This window comes from Meles meles, chromosome X, assembly GCF_922984935.1.
Source record: "Meles meles chromosome X, mMelMel3.1 paternal haplotype, whole genome shotgun sequence".
Taxonomy (NCBI): Eukaryota; Metazoa; Chordata; class Mammalia; order Carnivora; family Mustelidae; genus Meles; species Meles meles.
The window spans coordinates 111,463,147-111,487,134 of record NC_060087.1 but is presented as its reverse complement, the minus strand read 5'-3'; the positions used below and the strand labels follow the sequence as shown (position 1 = coordinate 111,487,134).

General features: G+C 42.6%; 1 protein-coding gene across 2 annotated transcripts in view; it reads left to right on the top strand.

Moving 5' to 3' along the window:
• The first annotated feature begins 1,842 nt into the window (after positions 1-1,842).
• The window catches only part of ZDHHC9 (zinc finger DHHC-type palmitoyltransferase 9), a 33,420-nt gene continuing 11,274 nt past the window's right edge, over positions 1,843-23,988 (top strand). Inside the window, exons 1-5 of one of the 2 annotated variants that reach the window (XM_045996049.1) lie at positions 1,843-2,035; positions 2,384-2,452; positions 3,646-3,947; positions 14,273-14,433; positions 18,650-18,808. In XM_045996049.1, coding sequence (XP_045852005.1) covers positions 3,781-3,947; positions 14,273-14,433; positions 18,650-18,808 — 487 coding nt within the window. In that variant the 5' untranslated portion in view covers positions 1,843-2,035; positions 2,384-2,452; positions 3,646-3,780. The remainder of the gene's footprint in view (positions 2,036-2,383; positions 2,453-3,645; positions 3,948-14,272; positions 14,434-18,649; positions 18,809-23,988) is intronic. The other variant, XM_045996050.1, reaches the window with a different exon arrangement.

The window sequence follows — 23,988 nt, the reverse complement described above, 5'->3', positions numbered from 1 at the left end:
AGATAGTAATAAAACAAGCCTGACCTACACAGCCACTTAATCCCAGAGGGATGTGACCCAGAGCAGGGAGGGGCAGAGCCCAGGAATGCATTGCTGTGACACATTGATTCCAGGACTCCTTGGGCTTCACCTGTGCCTGAGATATGGACAAAGTATGTTTGGAAGCTGCAGAGATTTATTTGTGACTGCTCCATTGTCAGGGGGATGGCAGCTAGGGTAAACATGCTATACCTAAGGGCATCTAGTGTACACAGGTTTGAGAATCCAGGGGTCTGATGGGGCTAAGAGAAGTTCCTCTCCCTTCCATACCAAGTGTGTATGTGTGAATCCCTCCAGGATTCCAGGGGAGGGGCGGGGATTGAAGACAATGATACTGATCATACAGTTTATAGGGAATAGAGCAATGATTATAATCAGCATGAGTGCTAAGGAACAATAGAAGCTTTATAAAGACATACTTTACCGTACAAATTAATTATAACACATCTCTCTCATAAGAGAATTACCTAGCGATGTTTTAATCCTTTTAAATTTTTGATCGAAGGGTGGTGCCATGAAAGTGTCAAATGTAATTATCATTAAATAGCTTTTTTCTTCATATCATGTGGGCCCCAAATACTGTAAAGGAGAAATAGTTCCTGACCATGTATGTGGTCCTTCAACTAACACACACAAAAACTGCCTTGGGAAGAGGTTTGGCAATCTCCTCTGTATTAATTGCAAATACTCTCACCTTAGAGAAACTTTATTCAAGCTCAGAAATTGGCTAGCAACCTAGGCACTGTCCCCAACAGTGTGACGGGTAAGGAGAGGCCACCTTCAGCCCTTTCTCATATTTCCCCTTGTATTTGGAAGCCAAGAGCCATACTAATGGAAACAGACCCGATGTCTTTTAAAGTCCTCTGTATAATATTAATGCCCTGGTTCTCAACTGTTTTTCTCACTCCAATCTCGAACTTCTAAAGGATGCGGCTCACTCGGATCAGGAGCAGTGGCTCCTTGAGGCATGGCAGTAGCTGCAGAGAGGGGAAGCAGAGGGAAACAATCAATGTGGTTGGTGGGTGGGGATTGTGCCTTGTATCCCCGCCCCCTTCCAATTATCATAAGCTCTCCAAAGCGAACAGTAATTTACAACATTCTTGGAAATCTTACTTCATTACCTACCTGGAAGAATTTAAGCACTGGCAGTAGAGTTTCTCTAACTCCATCACAGTCAATTACTTATTTTCGGTACCGCAAAATTGATTCTGCGTTCCTGGGGACAGCTCTCCCTTTCAAGTTCCTTTTTATGTTTGTTGTGTTCAGGAAGCCTTAAAGATGCAGGCCAGGGTGACTGGGATAGAGGTGAGATCCCTAACTACTGAATGGGACTTGGGAGGGAGAGGACTTGTTTTTATGCTGATAAAGAGTAAAATCCGGAGTCGCGATCGATTTCAGGCACGTAGGGCCAAAGAGGCCCAGGGCAGACCTAGTATGGGGTGAGCACCCAGATCTGTGAGCCAGCGTTGCTTCAGCGTCTCACCCTGTGTGCGAGGGGAGGCTGGTAGTCCGTCCCTCCTTGTCCCTTCAGCACTACCCTTCACCTCCGTCTCTGCATAACTATATCAGTAGAAAGCAACGCTTCTCACATTGGCGCCCGGACCCCAAAGGGAGGCTCGCTGTGGCTTGGCAGGTGGGCACGAAGCCGGGAGATGGGTGGGGGAGTGGGGCGGAGGCAGCGTCGAGTGGCGTTTGGAATAGCCAATGGTAGTTCGGGGCAGGGGTGGTAGGGGCGGAGGCACCAAGGCCGAGCAGCCAATGGAAGGCGAGCAACTACTGGAACGACCTGGTGACGTGAGGAGCGTTCCATTCGGCCAGCGGTGGGCGGTTGCCACAGCTGGTTTAGGGCCCCGACCATTGGGGCCCCTTGTCAGGAGGAGGCAGCCTCCGGGCTGGGGAGGAGAAGTCGCTGCCACCTCTGGCAGCTGACGCGGTCCCCTGGGAAGGTGCACTTCCTGCCCTCAGTTCCCGGCCGAGTTCGGTCTCCCGGGTTCAGGTAACGAGGGGTGGGGGTTGGGGTCTCCTGGGCTCGGCCGCATGGTGGGCTGCCAACCCCTCCGCTGAGCCCGGCCGCGCGGACATAGGCAACTGCCCTTCTCAGCCGGGCTGCTGCCGCCGAGCCCCTGGCCGCGGGTGACTACACGTGGCGGGCGTGTGTGAGTGTGTACGAGCGTGTGGAGGTGGCGCGCGTCCCAACCTGCCTGGGGCGGTGGTCCGCTGCGTGGCGGAGGCAGGGCTGGCTTCCCGAGGCCGCGCCTGCCGCCCGCCCCGGACTTGGGCCTCCGGTCCCGGACTGGTGGGTCGGTCGCTGCCTCTCGATGGATTTTGATCTTTGTTCTCCCAGGGCCCGGCTCCCCTTCCTGGTCTCTCTTCTCCCGCTGGGCCGGTTTATCTGGAGGAGATTGTTTTCCAGGTTAGTTTTACACAAAGGAAGTGTTCTCTGCACCTCTGGTGCTCCCTCCCCTTGGCCAAGCCTTCTTGCTTTCTCATTTCCCTGCTCATCTCCTGGTCTATGTTTGGACCCTTGCCCTCTCCAGCCCAGAATGATTTCGGGTCGGTTGTTTCTCTCAGTCAGGCGGGTTGTAGGCTTCCACCTCATTCTTGCCAGTGTGGGGCATGTGGTGTCAGTAAATAGAGGCCACAGCACCACACCTGAGAGGAGAAGGGTAACAGTGGTTGAGAGAGGCTGGGCCCCCCGGGGTTCAGGATGCCAGGTAGAAATGGCACTTATGAAATGTCCCAGAAAGCAAGCACCTTTGTGACTTTTCTTAGCTCATGACTCCGCCATGTCCACCCACCCCCACCCCCAACCATTCCAAAACCGCTCCTGCTTAAGTCAGGCTTTCACCAACAGGTCTGTGATGTGGTTTCATTAAGATTCCCGCAAATGTTAGGCTAGACTGGCAAGATTGGTTCATTTCCCGAACTCAGGAGGTTGCAGAGGGTTTGATTAGGGGAAATCTGTTTTGAGTAAATACAACCTGGGTTTGTGTACAGAATGTCCAGAACCTCCTAGCCCTGCCAGAGGGTGACTCGTTCCCGGGTGTGATTCATATTTGAGTGGCTAATTGAAGAAAGAAGGCGAAGTGGAGGAGGGGAGGGAATGGCTCCTTAAGGACAGAAACTCTACTATTGTTTTTAGAATCCTCTTACTGATGATTATAGAACAGTGTGGTATATGGAAAGTGCCCTGGACTGGAAGTCAGCTTACGTGTTTTCTTGGCTTAGCTTTGCAGCTGTGTGACACTGGACAAGTTACTTTCTCTCTATGGTCTTAACTTTACTCATTTCCAAAACTAAGTAACTGGGGTTATCACCCATAAAATCCCTTCAAGTTCCAAGGTTTTATGATGATCAGATCATCAGTATTATATTGGAAGCATAGGGATTTACTTAAGAAGATATGCTAGCCCCCCCCCCTTTTTTTTGAGAACATTTAACCTTTTTTCCTTTTAGAGGACAAAAACAGATTGGAAATAAACTTTCCCCGCTTCCCTATCCCTACCCCTTCAGGCAGGGCTCATCTTTCCACCTGTGGGAAAGGAAGATTGGACTGCATTTTCTTGTTCCTGCCTCATTTTTTTTTCCTTTTGTGCTTTTTCTTAGGGCTAGACATTGGACTTTTGATGATGTTTGACCCTGCGGCAGCAATAGCAGGCATCGTGATTTCAAAGCTGGGCTCAGCTTCTGTTTCTTCCCTCTTGTAATCACAAAGCCCATTTTGGACCAGGAATTCCAATCATGTCTGTGATGGTGGTGAGAAAGAAGGTGACACGGAAATGGGAGAAACTCCCAGGCAGGAACACCTTCTGCTGTGATGGGCGAGTCATGATGGCCCGGCAAAAGGGCATCTTCTATTTGACCCTCTTCCTCATCCTGGGGACATGTACACTCTTCTTCGCCTTCGAGTAAGTTTCCATTGAGTAGAGTTACCTGATTATGGTTTCTTTGGGTCTAGAGGAAGAATCTTCTTTCTGGGAGGTTTGTGGATGGTCCTAGGATGGCACTATCCTCTTGAGCTATGTCCTTAGATCATGCCAACCGAATTCATTTCTTTGTGCTTATAGCAGAGTACCTGCTTCCTAAAAAGGCTAAGATCTTTGACTCTAATTTTATAGCACTGATTTGGGGTTACCCCTGGCACACTTGGGTAATAAAGGAAGTTGTCTTTGTTATTCACCTCTCCTTTTCAGTGGTCTCCTTAGGTGCTTAGTGACAGACTCCCTCTTCCCCACCCCTTTTGGGGCTAAGGGTAGCCCTCATGGTTATAACTCAATACCACAAAACTGACCTATTCTGTTATTCTGGGTCCTATTTCCTTAGGGCTCAGCTCTCTGCTAGCTATTAAATTGAAAAGCCATATGAATCGGGGACCTGCAGATCAGTTCCAGCCTCAAACTAGTTTGTGCCACAAACTAGCTGCCTGTGTAGTACATATGTGTTTATTAAATGTAAGTTTCACTCAGGATCACTCAACATAAACAACTCTGTACTCTGTGTGAGCCTGATACCAGCCTTGGAGTTATTTTTTCTGCAATGTAAAGCTAATACTAGAGCCACTATTTGAATCCTGTATTAGTCACTGCTCTAGGGAGGTGACCAGTTGGATTCTAGGGTACAATGGCATGACTACTGGGTGTGCTGATATACTCTAGGGATGGGAGCAATGCTAATTGGTTTAGGATTATTATGGGGAGAGCTCTGAGGAGCCAAAAGGAGTGTGTGTAGACTGTGAGCCACACCTGATATGAGCCTGCTATAGTTCATATACTAGAGTGACCTGGAAATGGAGTTCCCATGCTGGGGCATGGCCATAGGAGGAAAGAGGGGGCTCCTTGGCCAGCCTTTGTGGTAATTAAAATGAGCTCTGGTCTCTTGGAGCTCAATTTTGCCCTTCTTCTATAAGGGCTCCAGGCTTTCCCAGTGCATCAAGAGCGATTTTTCAGGCTGCTTTGCCAGACTTTCTGCTCATTGCAGCTGGCTTGAATAACAGCGATGGGGGGGGGGGCAGTTTATAACAGGGCTAGGAAAGGAAGGTCAGAGAGGCTCTTTGTCAAAGGCACTTTTGCTGCTGCTGTTGCTGCTGACTTCGTGAAGTATTTGGCAAAGTCCAGTTGGTGATGGCTTCTTAGCTGCTTTCCAGTCTGGGGTTTATGGTGGAGCGTGTGTATGTGTGTACTTGTGTGTGGTACAAGTGAGCGTGTGCGGTCAGGCAGGCGTATGTGAAACATTAAAAAAAATGTTTCCCCTCTCACCCTTCTCCCCAAATTTTTGTTTTGTTTGTTTTTGTTTTTGCTTTTTTTCCTGCCTTGCTTCTTTTTGAAAGTGCAAAGCCGAACTCTGCTATCATTCTCCCTCTCTTTCAGTCCTCCCCCTGCTGAATCACTAGCTCTTTCTGCCACCACACCCTTCCATCTTAGAGTTAAATTTTTGTGGTTGGAACCATTTGAAATAGGGATGAGATTCGTTTCCAGAACCTGAGTGACCTAGTAATTCTGGGCCCAGGAAACCTCTGGTTTGGCTGTCCAGGGGAACTTGAAATTTGGAGCCATTGGCGTTTGGCCCTTTCTGTATTTGGGAGCCAGACAGAATCTGATTGAATCTGTCCCACTTAGGCCCCAGAGGCCTCTGAACAAAACTGCCTGTGGGGTGAAGCTTATAATTAGCCAAGTTACTGTTTGATGGAGGCAGGTTGAGTTTTCTACGAAGATCACTTTTTCCCCAAGTTATTTCTTGGTCTTTGCCCTCAGATATGAAGGATAAGGTTGTTTGTGAACTGCCTTGAATTCCAGCAATCTGTGTGATAGAGTAAATATTTTTTAAAGATTGTATTTATTTATTTATTTGAGAGAGAGAGAGAGAGAGATAGAGAGAGAGAACAAGCCAGGGGAAGAGCAGAGGGAAAGGGACACGCAGACTCTGTGCTGAGCACGGAGCCTAGTGCAGGCCTCCATCCCACAACCCTGAGATCATGACCTGCGCTGAAATCATGAGTCCAACACTTAACCAACTGAGCCACCCAGATAGAGTAAATATGTTTGAGGGTGGGGCTGGGGGAGGGAGAAGGGAGAAAGAAGTTAATGTGTGAGCAAAGGAGTGGAATGGGAAAGCATAAAGCTGACCAAAGGGGAGAGGACACTGGTGATGAATCCTTTTTACTGAGAGTGGTGGAATCTGTTTGTGCACATGTGTGTGTGTTTCTGTGTATGTGTGTGTCTCTCTCACGTAGAGACACACAGACACTCTGAGTGCTGGCTGCCCTATGCCTAGCTAATGACAGGCTATACAGAGGACACCAGCATGCCTCTGAGGCATGAAATCTCTTTCTGGTCAACCTTTCCTTTGGAATATATAATTCACTACCAACCACACAGCGGGGGATAGCATTTGGGAGGCAGAATATGGGCCCCTTTGTTAGCATTAGAATTTAAGGAGACCTCAGGAAATCAGCTGATCTAGTCCCCTGCCTTCAGGCAGGTGAGGGCATCTGGACCATCAGTGACAGTGGGCTGTCTATTTTCATCTTCAAATTGCCTAGGAGTGTAGATTCCACATCCTCTGGCTGCTACATTTTTGCCTTAGGGAAGTATAGATCTTGCCACACATCTGGACCTGCATTTTCATCATAGGGTCTTGCCTGTAGCAGGTGCTGAGGAACAAGTGCAAATTGATTTACAGCTGCCCATGGCACAGCCCTGGGTCGGCCAGATGGCTGAAGAAATCTGGTCAGGCACGTGGGCACCCCTTGATGAAAAACATGCAGTATTAGTAGTACCAGTGTATATATATATTTTTATTTTTGGATTTTGCCTTTACACGTTTAGACTTCTCAAAGGAGGGACCTGTAATTTTCAGTGGACAGACAGTAGGTCGAATACATAAAATGAACGAAGGTTGTCCATTTAGGAGCTAGTTAGTTCTGTATTGTTAGAAGTGTTTCCAAAGATACTGGGTGGCCATCTCTCAGGGCTGCTGTCTCAGAGTGGATTCCTGTCCAGGATGGGAAATTGGGCTAGATTATCACTAATCCTCTTGCAACTCTGAGAGTCTGAAGTTCTGTATAACTGTTGTGTTTGTCTAGAAGATTCAGATACAATGAAAGGTTGGATTTCCAGTAGGTAGCTGTATTTAAATATATTTCATATTTAAACACAATTGTATCTTTGGTAAATGTATTGACTTTAAAAGCAGAGTGAAAATTTTGCAGTGCTTAAAAAAAGGATTTCCTAATTTATTTTTAGGGTGAGGTATTTAGGAAATGTGAGTGACTATGCCAGTTTTAGCTTTGACCACATGAACCATTCTCAGTCTTTTCTGCCCAAACCCTGTCCAGCTTTTGTGAACACACAAGCTTGGCCACCAACTTGGCCAGTAATGTCAGGACATTCTAGCGGAATGACACAGACAACTGTGAGTTGTCTAGCTACTCAAAGACTATTGTGGTGTTAGTCAAATTCAACTTCCTGATAAAGCTTGGAGGAAGGACCAAGTGCAGTGTCTTCTGGAATTGGCTTCCTATCTGTCTCTTTTAACTTTATGACCAGACTATAGGTGGGGTCAAGGTACCCAGACTTCTCTTGTGGCAAGAATGACTAAGTGACTCTTGACCCCTGAAGTATAAGCAGTTTGCTTCTATGCTCAGCGCTTATGTCTCATTGTGCTCTGTGTAGAGGAAATTGTACCAAGGAGCTACCAAACCCTGTTGGACTGATCCTTGCAGGTGGTTTTGATGTGTAGAGGAGTCATTGAATTAGATGAACTGAAAAAAGCTTAGTAGTGGTGCTTTGTAATTGACCCACTTCTGGCCTATCCAAATTCTACCTCTCTTTCACGTCCCTTCTTGAATCTTCCTTCCTGAAACCTTTCCAGTAATTTCTGCACATAGTGCTCATTTAACACATCATCATATGACATTTGTTAGATTTCTAAATTCTATGATTATTACACTTTGAGCTCGTTCAATGCCAGGGACTATCTCCTATGTCTGTGTAGCCCTCCATGGTGCCTTCCACCAGACCTTACGTAGAGTAGGTGGTTAATAAATATTACTGAATTAATACATTCTGGATACACTTAAAATATAACAATCTTGACTCACAGAATCATAGAATGGTAGAACTGGAAGGGGCCTTGGAAACTATCTCCATCCTTTTGCAGGCGAGGAAACCGGGTGCACAGAAGAGAGGTCCCATTGTCAAGATCAGTCAGCCAGCCAGTGCCTCTGTATGACATTACCTTTCATTTCATTGTTACCTTGAATATGGAATCCTGAAGACATTCAGATTTACTAAAGTGTGCATAGTGCCAAATGCTAAACTAGCGTATTCTGGGTTCTTGCTAACTAGTGTATTACCTAGTGGCATCTAAGTTATTTGTGCCTCCCCTGCTCAAGCTCCTGAGAAATGAAGGTGTCTTTGTAGAAAACTAGTAGCACTCTGGCATAGCATTCTGGTAGCCTTGCAGGAACAGAGAAGCCCATCTTTAAGTGTGAACATAGAAAGGAAGCTTTGTGAGTTAGGAGGGATCATCACCTCTGTGACTACTTATAGCTCCTGCTGCCCAAATGAGAATGGTTTGGAGAAAAATTAAGCAATGTGTGGTCCCTACCTCATTACTATGTGGGTGATCCTGATGAGAGGGGCATCATGTCCCCGTGGAGAGACGGGAAAGACAATATGACAACACAAAGTTACCAGGTTGAGGAAATACGGAGCTATGTAGACCAAAGCCAAACTGACATGGCAGAATATTGCACTTACAGTTCCAATGTCCAGGTTCCTGAAGTTACTTAGATGAGATTGGGAAGATGAAAAAGTGACTTTTTCATGATCTCTAACCAAGAGAACTTTTTCTGGAAAATTTTTCCGTGGAGGTCCTGTCTTGTGCTTTACCTAGCCCAAGATTCTAAGACTCGGCCAACCAAATAGCAGTTTTAGAAAGTTGTAGTTGCCTCTCTAATATCAATCTGTTAAAGTACGTAGCTAAGTTCAATTTGCTGATAAAGCACGTTCCCTGGAGAAGGGTTGGATTATGTCTTCTAAATGGTATGCTTTCCTTTCTTTACAGTTCTGTCATTCAGAATTTATCTGTATATTTTCAGCCTCTACTACCTTTTTTTTTGGTGATAAGTTTCACACTGTCAGTCTCTACTGAATGCATCTTCCATCTTTTTTTTAAAGTTTTATTTCTTTATTTGAGAGAGAGAGAGAATGATCAGGAGGGGCAGAGGGAGAGGGAGAGAGGATCTCAAGCAGACTCCATGCTGAGTGCAGGGCCTGATGTGGGGCTCGATCCCAGGACCCTGAGATCATGATCTGAGCTGAAACTGAGAGTTGGATGCTTAACCGACTGTGACACTAGGCACCCCTCCCATCTTTTGAGAAGGAGTCTTAATTGAGTATAATGATCTTCTATTTTGGGAAAAGCAAGCACAAAGAACAGGGATTTCCCCCAGCATGCTGATAGCACTTGAGATGTTAATTGAGGTAAAGAAGGGATCTCCTAAATCTTCTTCCTCAGAGACCCCCAAGCTGGTATCATGTTTAAGAACAAAGGAGGCACCTTATGCCTTTACAATAGCAAGAAGCCAGTGAATTCAGGGTAATTAGGGGAATATTTCTGGAACGAAGCAATGAGAAGGCAAGAACCTTATGATGGTTATTAGATAAGGCCAGTTAGTAGAGGGCCTTGGAATAACTGGCCTGTGGGGTTCAGGGGTTAGTATAATAAGCAGCAGGGAATTGTTCTATGTTTGTGCAGGAGTACATTATAATTGAAATTTGTTATTTGTTATATTTGAAATTTGCTATTTTTGTTATAATCGAAACGTGAAATTTGCTATTATCACTGCAGTTTAACAACTGCTTAGGAGGTTTGTCTGGCTAGAGATTTTGGCCCTCCTTAGTGAGAAGATGGCTCATTGAATTGAAAATGTCCCTGTTTGGTTAATTTTTCCCTTTGCTACTGGAGCAAAACAGACTTATGCCTCTTCCTTTGACCTTCACATAGCAGTCAATCTAGAGGCTGATTTTAAATTATGTTTTTAGTGTCCAAGGAAACTTTTCCCTATCAGCAAACTCTTGAGTGTCATCATAAGAGCCTTGAGCCAGTATAGGTGACTCTGCATGTTTACTATGCTTCAGAAGTAGGTAGTGTGTAAGAGAACAGACAAATGTCCATATCAGTGGGGACTAATAGCAAAGGCTTATTAGTATTATGTGGGACAAGGGCCATTGTGGGACTCTAATCTTGAGCCCTTTCTTCTGTTTCAAGCACAGCTCTTCCCTTAAAGCCACCCTTAACAGCTGCTATAGGAGCAGTTTTAAGCAGCCACCAGCTTCCCAAGAGCTCTTCTCTGACCACTTACAGTCCTTAGAGTCTGAATCACCATCCTAACCCTTGATTATTGGTCTTAATCTTATTCTTCAGCTATTTCATATGTTAGTTATGTTTTTCTCAACAAAATTAACTCCTATTTCCTCTTGTTCTTCATTTGTTAGACCCATAAACACTTGTTGGCTGATTGATTGCACTGAGCTATTAGGAAGACTTAGAGGTAGAGTATTGTATAGAATACCAATCCATGCTCCCAGTCTGTGAGGCAGAGCTCTGCTATGGAATCTGTCTGGTTTCTTACCAACTCCACTCATGAATCTCTTTTGAATTTTTTCATATCAGTTAAATTCTGTGTCATTATCATTGTCCCTCCAATGAACTAGCATGCTAGGGATGGGGGATGGGACATGACACACCAGCCCAGCCTGGCACTGCTAGTTACTGCTAGACAGTACCACCATGCGGCCCATGGGATATGTGGAAGTCCAGTCATGTAGTCCAGCTATGGAAGCCTGAGGCCAATCAAGAGGTTGATAGAAGGTGGCTTAAAATAATGATATTTCTTCAGGTGGCATAAAGGAAGACTTCGTGGAGACATTGTTGTGTTTATAAAATTCACAAGGGAGAAAAGCAACTTCTGAACCCTTTGGAAGGGGGAAAGCCTCTTGGTACTCTGAAGATAAAAGAGTTCTGTTTCAAAAAGTATGTGGATATCATTATTCCAAGAAGTGATATAAATGGAAAATACTGGGGGATTTAAAAAACAGTTAGCTTATATTCATGGATGACAGATCTAGTCTTCCAGTAAGACAAATTAGTGATTTAGGAGACTCCTGACTTTTCAAGTTGATATTGGGAATTGCCACCAAATTTTCACATACTCTGGTCCTGTCAGAGACAGATCTCTAGCTTAGTGCAATTATGGGATTAATCCAAGCAGGTATTTTAAAAAATATTATATTATTTGAGATAGAGAGGTAGTGAAAGAGAGCAGGAGAAGTGGGGAGAGGGAGAAGCAGGCTTCTCACCACTGAGCAGGGAGCTGGACATGGGGCTCAATCCCAGAACCTAGAATCAGGACCTGAGGCAAAGGCAGAAGTTTAACCAACTGAGCCACCCAGGCGCCCCCTAAGGGGGTATTTTTGATCATAACTATTAAAGACAGACATACATGATAAGTTGTAGTTAATAGCAGTTTTAGCTACTGGCTCTCCAAGTTTCCTCTTACTTGGAGTGGAAAGGCCTGCTGGTCCCACATCTGCCTTCCCAGCCACACCCACTCACTAGTGACAACTGACTGCCAATAGCCTCATCTCTGAAGAACAGTACAATGGGCCTGTTGTGTACTTGTTGACATACAGAATGGATTGTTTTAGCAGGTGCAGAAGATAGTCCATGTGGAGATTACAGAGACCTTTATCCTTGATGGCGTAGTATAATTCAAATCTAAGTTGTCCTTTGTCTGGTTAACAAGCAGGTGTTGGAATGAGACTTAGTTAATCTTAGGTCCTTCATGCATGGGGGCAACATTGATTGATTGATTGATTGTGTGTGTGTGTGTGTGTGTGTGTGTGTGTGTGTGTGTATGAGAGAGAGAGAGAGAGTTTGTTCTGTTTTCTCTATATCTTTTTCCTGTAATAAAATGATTTAAAATCCCTTTGGTGGCCAGTCAGATAGCTCTGATTTTTCTATTTATTGGAGACCATACACCCAGAGCAGTTCAAATCTTAGAGAAGTTTGTTTTCAAGAGTGATCTTAGAAATGGGCAATGACTAGAAAGACGGCTGTTTTCTGTTAGTGTGGTCATTTTACTTGGCTTGCTCATGAAACAGAGTCTTAATGTTTCTTCTGTATCCTCTGGGTTCCTGATAGGCAGAGGTGACTTTTGTTTCCAAATTCACTTTTTGGCTACGTGTTCTACTGAAGGTGGAACAATGGAAAAGAAGGTAATCCACAAGCTAGTGATCTGTAAGGACCGTAATTACCCTGTATGTAGTCAGATCCTTCAGTTCTTCAAATTTTACCTACTACCCCTAGCTTTTAGGGGAAGGAAGTAAATCATACAAAATCAGGCTATGACCGAGGATTTTGTTAAAAACAAACAGGCAAGCAAACAAAAAGCCACAAAATCATTTTGCAAGTTCACTCCATATGTTCATCTTCTACTGACAAATTGCTCAGCCCAATATTATGGTTGGTTCTCACCCGCCCACCCCTGCACTCATGTGTGTGTGGCAGGGAGGCAGGGGGAGGATCTCGTGTGGATTTCCAAAACTACAGTGAATGTACAACCTAGGGTTAAATGTTTGCTGAGTGGACAGCAGCTTGCTTAATCCCCATGCCGATGAGGTAAGCCTTTTTCCTTAGCTTACTTTCTCCACTCTCCCTCTGGCCCTTGCTCATTCACTTACAGTTTGCCTCCAAGAGAAGATCTCTGTATTGAAGGAAAAAATGTGCCTCAGGAGGAAAAGAATAAAAATAGGTCAGTGATAACTCTCTTCACATATTCCTATTTGAAATTCAGCTGGATGCAACAAGTATTTGTGGATAGCTTCTTTGTTCCCATACTTGTATTAAGCTCTGGGAGATACAGAACCACGATGGTAAGACGGTAACGTTAAGAGCTGACATTTACTTAACGTTTACTATGTGTCAGGTGCAGTTCTAAGCACTTTATTTATATTCATGTATTTGATGACACAATGACCCTATGTAGTACTATTACTATCCTCATTTCACAGCTAGGGAGACTGAAGTTAATTAAGTCACCCAAGTAGGAGCTGGCAGAGTCAGAATTCAAACCCAAACATTCCTACTTCACAAAGACAAGGTTTTTCCTCTTTCGAAGTGCGGCTGGGGAAGACGAGGTCAACATAGTGAAGAGCAGCTAGGAAACAATACAAGGCTCTGGCAGTGAGGACTACAGCGAAAGAGAAGGGAGAGATTAGTGCAGCTTAGGCTAGGCCTTTCAGAAGAGGCAAGACTTCTCTAAATCCCAGATTCTCCAGCTATCAAATGGGTATAATAGACTTTATGTCATAGATTTAGTGTGAGAATTGAATGAGATAATGCATATAAACGGCTTAGTGCAGTGCCTGGCATATGCTGAGTGCTCTGTAAGTTGTGATGGTGGCAATGATGGCATTGATATCTCTGGGACCTGAAAGATGAGTAGAGCTGGGATATCCAGAGAGGAAGAGGGGTGGCTTTCCGGATGAATTATGAGGAAAGAGGGGGAACAAACGTGATGTTGGGAAGAGGTGCTGAGGAGATATAATTTTCTTATTCCTTTGCCTAAGGGCACTAAGTACCTACTAGCAGAGCAAATTGAGGAGAGAAGAGGATGGATGTTGCAAAGTCAGTCAGCAGCCCTGAAGCTTTTCATTGGCCTTGAAGCATGCCAGATGTACCTTCTGACACTAGGACCCTGCTCCATGAACGGTCCTCATCTTTTCTTCCTCCTCTTGGAGCTCAGGCCTAATGCCAGATGAGTGATTATGAAAAGCTCTAGACATTCCCAGAGTGAGAGCAACCTGTGGTATTTACAAGTCCAGGCTCAGTTGCTTCCCTGACCCTAGTAGGTGTGAGCCTTTCCCAAGGCACAAAGGAAATGTGGTCCTCAGCAGGCTGACAGGAGGAATTGGACTTGGTGATAGGGGAGGTCCCTTGAGACTGTCTTCTGAGGTTATAGGTGACATCAAATAAGTGTTGAGCTCCTACTGTGTGAAGAACCATATATTAGGAGTTATGGGTAGTTCAAGAGAAGAAAAAAACATGGTCTCTTCCCTCAATGTACTACTGCTCATTTTATTGTGGAGACCAGATCGACATGCTGGCAACAGTTTATGGTCAATATAGGGTGGATATAACTAAATGTTCAATCGCCCACTTTCTTCAGATGTCGCTACCTGGCTGTCCAGCTCTCTCCTGCCATCCCTGTGTTTGCTGCCATGCTCTTCCTTTTCTCCATGGCTACACTGTTGAGGACCAGCTTCAGTGACCCTGGAGTGATCCCTCGGGCCCTACCAGATGAAGCAGCTTTCATAGAAATGGAGATAGGTGAGTGTTCTAACCAGCTGGCAAGATGCTGTGGTGACTAATCACTAAAGGAATGGAATCATAATAGTAGTTGCAGACTAAGAATAATATCTAGCCTTTTCCCTGTAAGATCCTGAATCTGAGATCATGACTACCCTATGGTTTTGGTAAGGCAGGTTTAGCAAGATTTGAAAGCCATAAGCTTCATTCTTCCTTGTGTTGGGTTGTGTCTCAGGAACTTCCTAAGAGGATAGGATTTTTTTTTACCTTCGAGGGGTCATGAACTCATTTGATTTTTTTTTTTTTTTGATGAAAGCTATAAGCCTTCTTTTCATAAAAATATTCTCATATGTTTGAATAAACATATAATTTGGGATGTAATTTCAGAGATTCACAGATCTTTTGAAGCACAATCGTGGGCCCCACCAAGAACTCCTGCTTTAAGGCAATACACAAGGTGGGAGGAGACAGCTATGATGCCAGGAACCACTGAGAATTCTAGGAAGGAGGGTAAAGGGAGCAGTTACAGGGTCATTATGGTGCAGTTTTCAGCTCAGGGTAGGTCTCTTTGGGACAGAGATAAAGTGCTACACTAGCCAGGAGCCAGGATGGCTCCACAAATTGAACCAGAAGATCCCAGGGCTAGAGGAGAGAATATCCTAGGAGCTCACACTGGGAAAGAAGGCCAGGATACCAGTACTAGTGGGGACTGGGAAACTCCCAGACTCCACAGCAGTGCTTGCCTAAATTGTTTGCAAGTCCAGTAGCCAAGTAGCTTGAGTTAGTGTCCAAACTAGATAGATTAGAAGAAAGGGGCCCAGGACTTATAAGACTAAAAGCAATGCCCACGGACCATGGTTAGCCTTTAGATTGTTAGGGTGTTTGTGTGTTTTTTGATTTTTATATTGCTTTAAATAAAAACACGAACATTAAAGTTATAATAGGTATTATATTACATTTATATTTTTGAGAGAATTTACATTTGTATAATATTACCTGTCTATCCAAGAAAATACTGTCTTTATTTTAAGATTGAATTTTATGCCCTTGAATAAAATTTTTATAGTTTTAAAATCTAGTTTCTATATATCTTATATTGAGTTTATTTCTAATGTTTATATGCATGCTTTCATCAATGAAATATTTTCTCCCATTTCCATTTGATGTTTTTTCCTCCAGTTTTATCAAGATGTAATTGACACAACATTGTGTAAGTTTAAAGCGTACAATGTGTTGATCTGATACTCCTTTACAGTGGTTTGAAAGCGTCCAAGCTTTTGTATTTCTTTTGTTTATTTTAGCTGCATTTCCCTCTAGCTTCTCAGTGAATTTCTTTTTGAAGAATTCTAGCCTGTTTTAGTTGAGCTAAGGGGGCATAGTTTGTGCACATCTGAGCTTGAACTACTTAGGGATAGGGTAAGAGTGGGAATAGTGGGGAAAAAGCAGAGGCCAGGTATGTGTTGGTGCAGCTGGAGTTCAGGAGAGACCTGGTAAAGCTGGGGTAGTTGGGAGTAAGATAGGAGGGAGAGTTGTGTGTGCCATCTTTTTGCCATCTGGATTATGCTTTTGTCATCATCTTTCCATTCACATATGGAGAAACTGAAGGTCAAGGCAGTGCCTTGACTTGTCTCTTGCATCTCCCAGCAGGTGTTAGCAAGGTTAGTTCTGTTTTGCCAGGTCGCTGGGCCTGGAGCCCAGGCTTGAGCTGTCACATTGTGACCTCTCCTTTTAGCATGTTTCTCTCTGTAGAAAAATACCTTCTTGCATTCATTTGTATGTTTATGTTAGCAAGTTTTTGTCAATTTGCACTCATCCCTGTGCTGGGTATGCTCTGTGCATGGAGGTTGGGGCAGAAGACAACATTGTGATTTCCTTGCAGCATAGTGCCTCATGGGGAGGATGAACCATGAACTCTATCTTAGAAGTGCTTTCATGTAAAGGCCATGCAAAGGAATATTAAGGTGGCATGCTGGTACTTATATCATTCTGTAATGAAGAGCTATCCCCATCCTTTTAAGACTTGTAGCACACTGTTATTGTTTGATTTCACAGCATCTACCCCACTCTGCAAAAAAAGGAAAAAAGTTCCATATGGAAGATATTTTTAAAATCAAAATGAATTGAAAATTATTCTGTTTTTAGAATTACCCTGCACATCTAGGGTGCAACGAGACAGGCATTCTCATATGCCGCAGATGGATGGGCGTGCAAATTGATACAATCTGTCTGGGAAGCATTTTAGCAATAAGCAATATGGGCTTTAAGGATTCATACCCTTTGACCCAGTAATTCCACTTCACTTAGAGTTTAGTTAAAGGAAATAATCATATTTATATAAATTACTGCAGAAGGATTTTCAGCATGTCATTTTTTTTCCTTTTTTTTTGTCTTAATATGGGCCTAGCTGTTTTAATGCCAGCAACTTCATATATTACTGCTCAGACTCAACATGCTTTTCTTTTTTCTTTCTGTTTTAGAAATTAATTTTAATGCATATTAAATAATATATATTCTCTTTTTAAAAAAAGATTTTATTTATTTGAGAGAGAGGTGGAGGAAGGGGCAGAGGGAGAGGGAGAGAACCTCAAGCCGACTCCAAGGTGAGACTGGAGCCCAACTATCGGGGTTCAGTCTCACTACCCTGAGATCATGACCTGAGTTGACACCAAGAGTTGGGTGCTCAACTGACTGAGCCACCCAGGTGCCCCAACATATGTATATATTGTTGAGAAGGGGAGGTGGAAATTGGGATTGGGGTGGTGATCAGAGGAGATTTAAACTTTATCTGTAACATTTTAAGTTTTTTCATGCAACATCATTTAAATAGTAAAAACCCAGAGGCCCTTTAAATGCCCTACAATATGGAATGGTTAAATAGATTATGGTATGTAGATATGCTGGAATATTATATTGCCAGTATTAATATTTTTTGGTAGAGAAATTAACAGCCATGGAAAATTGTTCATCATATAGTGTTAAGTGAAAAATAGAGGGTACAAAATTTTATTTATAATGTGGTCTCAAATTTTTAAAAATCATGAATGTTTATTGAACTGTTAAGGAAATACACCAAAACACATGGATATCCCTGAGTTGAGAGACTATCAATGATTTTTTTTCTTACATATATCTTGTTTTTTCCAAACTTTTACAATAAGCATGCACTACTCTTATTTTTAAATGATTATTTTTCTGATTCTAAGTATTACCAGTCTTTTTTATGCATATATTTTATTTTTGCAAGATAATATCCTTTTATGCATGTTACATGCTTTCTAGTGTACATTTTCATTTTGCAATATATTGTGAATATTGTCCTGTGTTTTCATTCACTTGTCTATATCATTTTAAACGGTTGCATAATATTCCATCCTATGCATGCATTTACTTAACCAATCCCCTATTGTGCCCCTGAGGTTATTTTCAGGTTTTCACTATTAAAAGGGACTCTGTGACAAATATCCTTCCATCAACATCTTTTGTGTATCTCTTTGTAATTTTGTTAAATTCCTAGAAACAGAATTGCTGGGTCAAAAATATATGCCTTTAAAGTTTTGGGAGCCACTGCTTTATCACTTACTGATTAGGTATCAAAATACCTTCCCCATCCTTGCCAATACTGGGTATTTTTATTATTTTTTTATTAAAGATTTTATTTATTTACTTGTCAGAGAGAGATAGAGAACACAAGCAGAGGGGAGCAGCAGGCAGAGGGAGAGGCAAGTGGAGGGAGAAGCAGGCTCCCCACCGAGCAAGGAGCTCAATGCTGGACTCAACCCCAGGACCCTGGGATCATGACCTGAGCTGAAGGCAGACACTTAACCGACTGAGACACCCAGGCGTCCCATTTTTATTCTTTTTAATATTTGTTAATATAGTAGGAGGTAACAGCATCTTTGTGTTGATTTTTATGCCTTTGATTCTTAGTGAATTTGAATGATTTCGTTTCATATGCTTTTTAGCCATTTTTATTTCTTTTATAAATGTTTTTCTTTGTAATCTGCCGAAAACCATGAAGAAACCTCTTTTCACATGTGCAGAAAAGAATTGCATGGTATTCAGTGGAATTTGATGGGATACTTGTTGATGTTGACAGTGCCCTCAGGCAGTGCTAGTCTGGAAAAGACAGTGGGCCTAAGGAACTGGTGATTGCTCCCACTGCTTTTGGAGAAGTGGTGAGACTTTGGGGCTCAAAAAATGACTGGCAGTGATATTAACTGTCTTTACTGACCTACAGAAGCTACCAATGGTGCAGTGCCCCAGGGCCAGCGACCACCTCCTCGTATCAAGAATTTCCAGATCAACAACCAGATTGTAAAGCTGAAATACTGTTATACGTGCAAGATCTTCCGGCCTCCCCGGGCCTCCCATTGCAGCATCTGTGACAACTGTGTGGGTGAGTAAAACCAAAGGGGCTTTGTCTGGGGGAAGGCTGAACTGAAGGAGAGGGTCAGGGTTATTTTTCTAGGGAAGAATCAGTAGTGGTGGGAAGATTGATTTATATAGGAAATAAGCTAGATTTAGTTAGGAAACTTTAGGAAGCGAGCTACTGAACAACTGTAGATCAATTGTACTTCTATAGATCATATCATAATTTAAATATCCTCTAGTCTGAAATGTATTTCAAAAACCTTTTTGATAAATGGGGAAATAAACTTGACCTGTTTTTCAAATCTGGATTAGTTTCCAGTGGAGCCCGCCTTACGTGGGGGGAGGAGAGCTCTAGTCCACTGGAGGGCAGCATCGGGGAAGGAAGCGATATGTAAGAAGTAGTGTTCCCAAGAAGAAAGTTGCTAGCATTTATTGAGTTCCTACTATATCCCAGGCACTGTGCTAAGTGCTTTCCCTTTCTCTTATTTAAGATTCACCAGAACCCCATGTAGGGGGGTATTATCCCCTTTTTACAGATGAGGAAATAGGTGATGCATCTTTGTGCAGGTTCATGTAATTAATATGATATGAAACTGGAGTAGTTCTGATTCCAAAGCTGTCATTTCATCTTTCTCTGCCGATGTTGCAAGGTGGTGGGTGTGCATAGTACATGAGTCTGTGCTTCTATCTGCATATGTGTGGCTTAGTTGTAATCACCGCCTACTGTGTGTTGAACCCTGGGAAAGATCAGAAACAGGCAGTAAATATGTCTGTTGATAATGTGCAACTCCTTACCTTACCAATAAGCATACTTTTTTTTTTAAAGATTTCATTTATTTATTTGACAGAGAGATCACAAGTAGGCAGAGAGGCAGGCAGAGAGAGGAGAATGCAGGCTCCCTGCCATGCAGGGAGCCCGACGTGGGGCTCGATCCCAGGACCCTGAGACCATGACCTGAGCCGAAGGCAGAGGCTTAACCCACTGAGCCACCCAGGCGCCCCCAATAAGCATACTTTTAAAAAAGGTTTTATTTTTTTATTTGAGAGAGAGAGCACAAGTACATGCGGGGTAGGGATTGGGGGAAGGAGCAGAGCGGGAGGGAAAAGGATAAACAGACTCTGCCCTGAGAACAGAGTCCAACACAGGGCTCAGGGCTTGATCCCAGGACCCTGAGATTATGATTTGAGCGAAAACCAAGAGTCAGATGCTTAACTGACTGAGCCACCAGGCTCCCCAAGCATACTTCTAGCACTCTTTGTATATGCCATGGAACGTGCCTCACTAAGTACATTGCTTTTTTCTTATTAGTCAATTCTTTGGGCAAATGTTGGGAAGATAAAGCTTACTTTATATGGTATAAATCTGTATGTAGATAGGACTTTTATAAATTAAAACTTGTTTTAAATTAGCTAGGAAGCTTGATATTTCACGAAGTTCTGATGTAAAGGTTGTTTTTTTTTTAAAGATTTTATTTATTTGTTTGACAGACAGAGATCACAAGTAGGCTGAGAGGCAGGCAGAGAAAGGGAGAAGCAGGTTCCCCGCTGAGCAGAGAGCCCTATGTGGGGCTCAATCCCAGGACCCTGGGATCATGACCTGAGCCAAAGGCAGAGGCTTTAACCCACTGAGCCACCTAGGCGCCCCTGATGTGAAGGTTTTCATAAAGAATTCTCTCTCCTTATTAATATTCTTAAGTATAAAGAACTTTGATTTTTTTAAAAGAAGCACTAACATTCCAGTAGAAATATGGACAGTTTGTAAAATAGGAAATGTAATTAACTAATTAACATGAAAAAGGGTCATCCCTACTAAAAATCAAAGAAATAAAAATTAAAACAGGGTCTCTTAAAATCTAGAACATTATCAAATAAAACCTGGTAATGCTTAGTCCTACCCTGACAGAAGTGTAAATTGGAACAAACTTTTTGGAAGACAACCTAGTGAGATTCATAAAAGCTTTAAAGTATGTATACCCTTTGATGCCAGTGATTCCCTTTCTAGGGATAGATCCCTAGATAGAAAATAATAAAATAAAAATATTCCCTTTCTAGGGATAGATCCCTAGATAGAAAATAATCAGGGATGTGGTAAAAGATTTAGGTATGGAAATATTTACCTCGGGATTATTATGATGACGAAAAATTGGATAAACCTAATTTTCCACCCGTAGATAAGTGGTCAAATAAATTGTGGGACATTCATACATTAGACTTGTGGGGAAAGCTCAGATCAGAAAGCTAAATGAAGGGCGCTGGAATGGCTTAGTCGTTAAGCGTCTGCCTTCAGCTCAGGTCATGAACCTGGGGTCCTGGGATGGAGCCCTGCATAGGGCTCCCTGCTCAGTGGGAAGCCTGCTTCTCCCTCTCCCACTCCCTCTGCTTGTGTTCCCTCTCACTGTGTCTCTCTGTCAAGTAAATAAACAAAATCTTAAAAAAAAAAAGCTAAATGAAATAAAATAGGAGATAGGCTACATTTATAGTGTGATCTCAGTTACACAGTTGAAAAAATATATATAAAGATATATGCAAGGAAATATACCAGAATGCTTTTGCTTATAGTTTATTATCTATAGGTTGTGGAATTATGAGTGATTTTATTTCCTCTATTTTTCTTTTTTCTTTCGAGTTTTCTGTGATGAGCATGCATTAGTTACATTATCAGAAAAAGTATGATTTAAGGGGTGCCTGGGTGGCCCAGTGGGTTAAATCCTCTGCCTTCGGCTCAGGATAGAGCCCCGCATCAGGTTCTCTGCTCAGCAGGGAGCCTGTTTCCCTTCCTCTCTCTCTGCCTGCCTCTCTGCCTACTTGTGATCTCTGTCTGTCAAATAAATAAATAAAATCTTTAGGAAAAAAAAAGAGAAAAAGTATGATTTAAAATAGTAGGGGTGTCTGGGTGGCTCAGTCGGTTAAGGGTCCAACTCGTCATTTCAGCTCAGGTCATAACCTCAGGGTTGTGAGCTCAAGCTCTGTGTCGGGATTCACGCTCAGCATGAGTCTGCTTGAGATTCTCTGTCTCCTTTCCCTCCACCCCTCCCACCTTAAAAGAAATAAATAAAATCTTAAAAAATAAAAATAAAATACAGTAAAAATGTATCTGTATAAATCTACAGTTTTCAATGTTTTTATATGGCAGTTTTGCTTAAAGTGAGGCCATATCTGTAATTCTTCTTTTCTAATTTTTTAAATTTTATTTTAAAAAATATTTTATTTATTTATTTGACCCAGAGAGAGAGAGATCATAAGTAGGCAGAACAGCAGGCAGAGAGAGAGGGGGAAGCAGGCTCCCTGCTGAGCAGAGAGCCCGATGCGGGGCTTGATCCCAGGACCCTCAGATCATGACCTGACCCAGAGGCAGAGGCTTAACCCACTGAGCCCCAATATCTGTAATTCTTGATCCAGATATTACCCTAATCAGTTGGATGTGTCTTTTCTACATATTCTTTTCCTTTGCTGAAAAGATATATTTGCTGAAAAGATATATTGTAGCCATTTAGCCAGGAGATGTACCATTCTTAAAGTCTTAATTTTGACCAGTACATAGCTCATTTTTTAAATACTGTATTTTATTCTTTGTGCTTTTTTATTCATTGAAATAACACATGTTCATTGTAGAAAATATGGGAAGTACAGAAAGTATAAATAGAACTTAATCCCAAATTTACTCTCCATTTTTCTGTATCTCCTTCCACTGTCGCTTGTTTGTGAAGTTAGATCACGCATGATAGAGTTTTTTTTTAAAGGTTTTATTTATTTATTTGACAGACAGAGATCACAAATAGGCAGAGAGGCAGGCAGAGAGAGAGAGGAAGGGAAGCAAGCTTCCTGCTGAGCAGAGAGCCCGATGCAGAGCTCGATCCCAGGACCCTGGGATCATGACCTGAGCTGAAGGCAGAGGCTTTAAACCACTGAGCCACCCAGGCACCCCACACATGATAGAGTTTTTAATCCTGCCTTTGTCATTTAACATTATATCCTGAGCATTTTTCTACATCTTTAATAAATATTTTTTAATATATTACTTTAATGACTGCAAAATCCATCATATGGCTATATTCTAGGTTATTTAGGCAGTTTCCTATAATTAAATGTTATTTACTATTCCATTTTATTCATTATTATTACACTGCAATCAGAATGATTAAATTTAAGGATGTGGAGAAATTGGAACCTTCATATACCACTGGTGGGAATATAAAATGGTGCAGCCACTGTGGAAAACAGTTTGGCAGTTCCTCAAAAAGTTAAACATGGAATTATCATATGATCCAGCAGTTCCACTCCTGGATAATGTGTGTGTGTGTGTGTGTGTGTGTGTGTGTGTGTGTATCTAAATTAGTCTGTTCAGACTACCGTAACAAAATACCACAGACTGGGGAGCTTAAAAGAAATTTATTTTTTCACAGTTTTGGAGGTTAGAAGTCCAAGATCAGGGTGCCGACAGGATTGATGTCTGGTGAGGTCTTTGTCTCTGGCTTGCAGGGGCCACCTTCTTGCTCTGTTCATATGGCTTGTTTTCTGTGCTCATGCACTCCTGATTTCTCATCTTCTTCCTATAAGGATACCAATCTGACAGGAGGAAGGCCTTACTCTTATGACCTCATTTAACCTTAGCTACCTCCTTAGAAGCCCTGTCTCCAAATACAGTCACATTGGAGGTTAGAGCTTCAACATATAAATTTGGTGGCGGGGACACAACTCTGTCCATAAAAGCACCAAAAAAGAATTGAAAATAGATACTCATACATTTCTGTATATCACTGTGCATGGCCGTATTGTTCACCATAGCCAAAAGATGGAAACAACGCCCATCAACAGATGAATGAATAAACAAAATGTGGTATATCTGTGCAATGGAATATTACTCAGCTATAAGGAGGAATGAAGTGTGGATATATGCTGCAATGTGGATGAATCTTGAAAACATTATGCTAAGTGAAAGAAGCCAGACAAAAGTCAAATATCATATGATTGCACTTATGTGAAATATCTAGAATAGGTATAGAGATAGAAAGATTAGAGGTTACCAGGGTCTGGGGAAGGGGAAAACAGAGAGTTACTCTTTAATGGGTACAGAGCTTCTCTTTGGGGTTGGTGAAAATTTTTGGAAATAGGTAGTGGTGATGGTTGCACAACATAATGCCACTGAGTTGTACACTTAAAATGAATAAACTGGCAAATTATGTGTTATATATTTTGCCACAATAA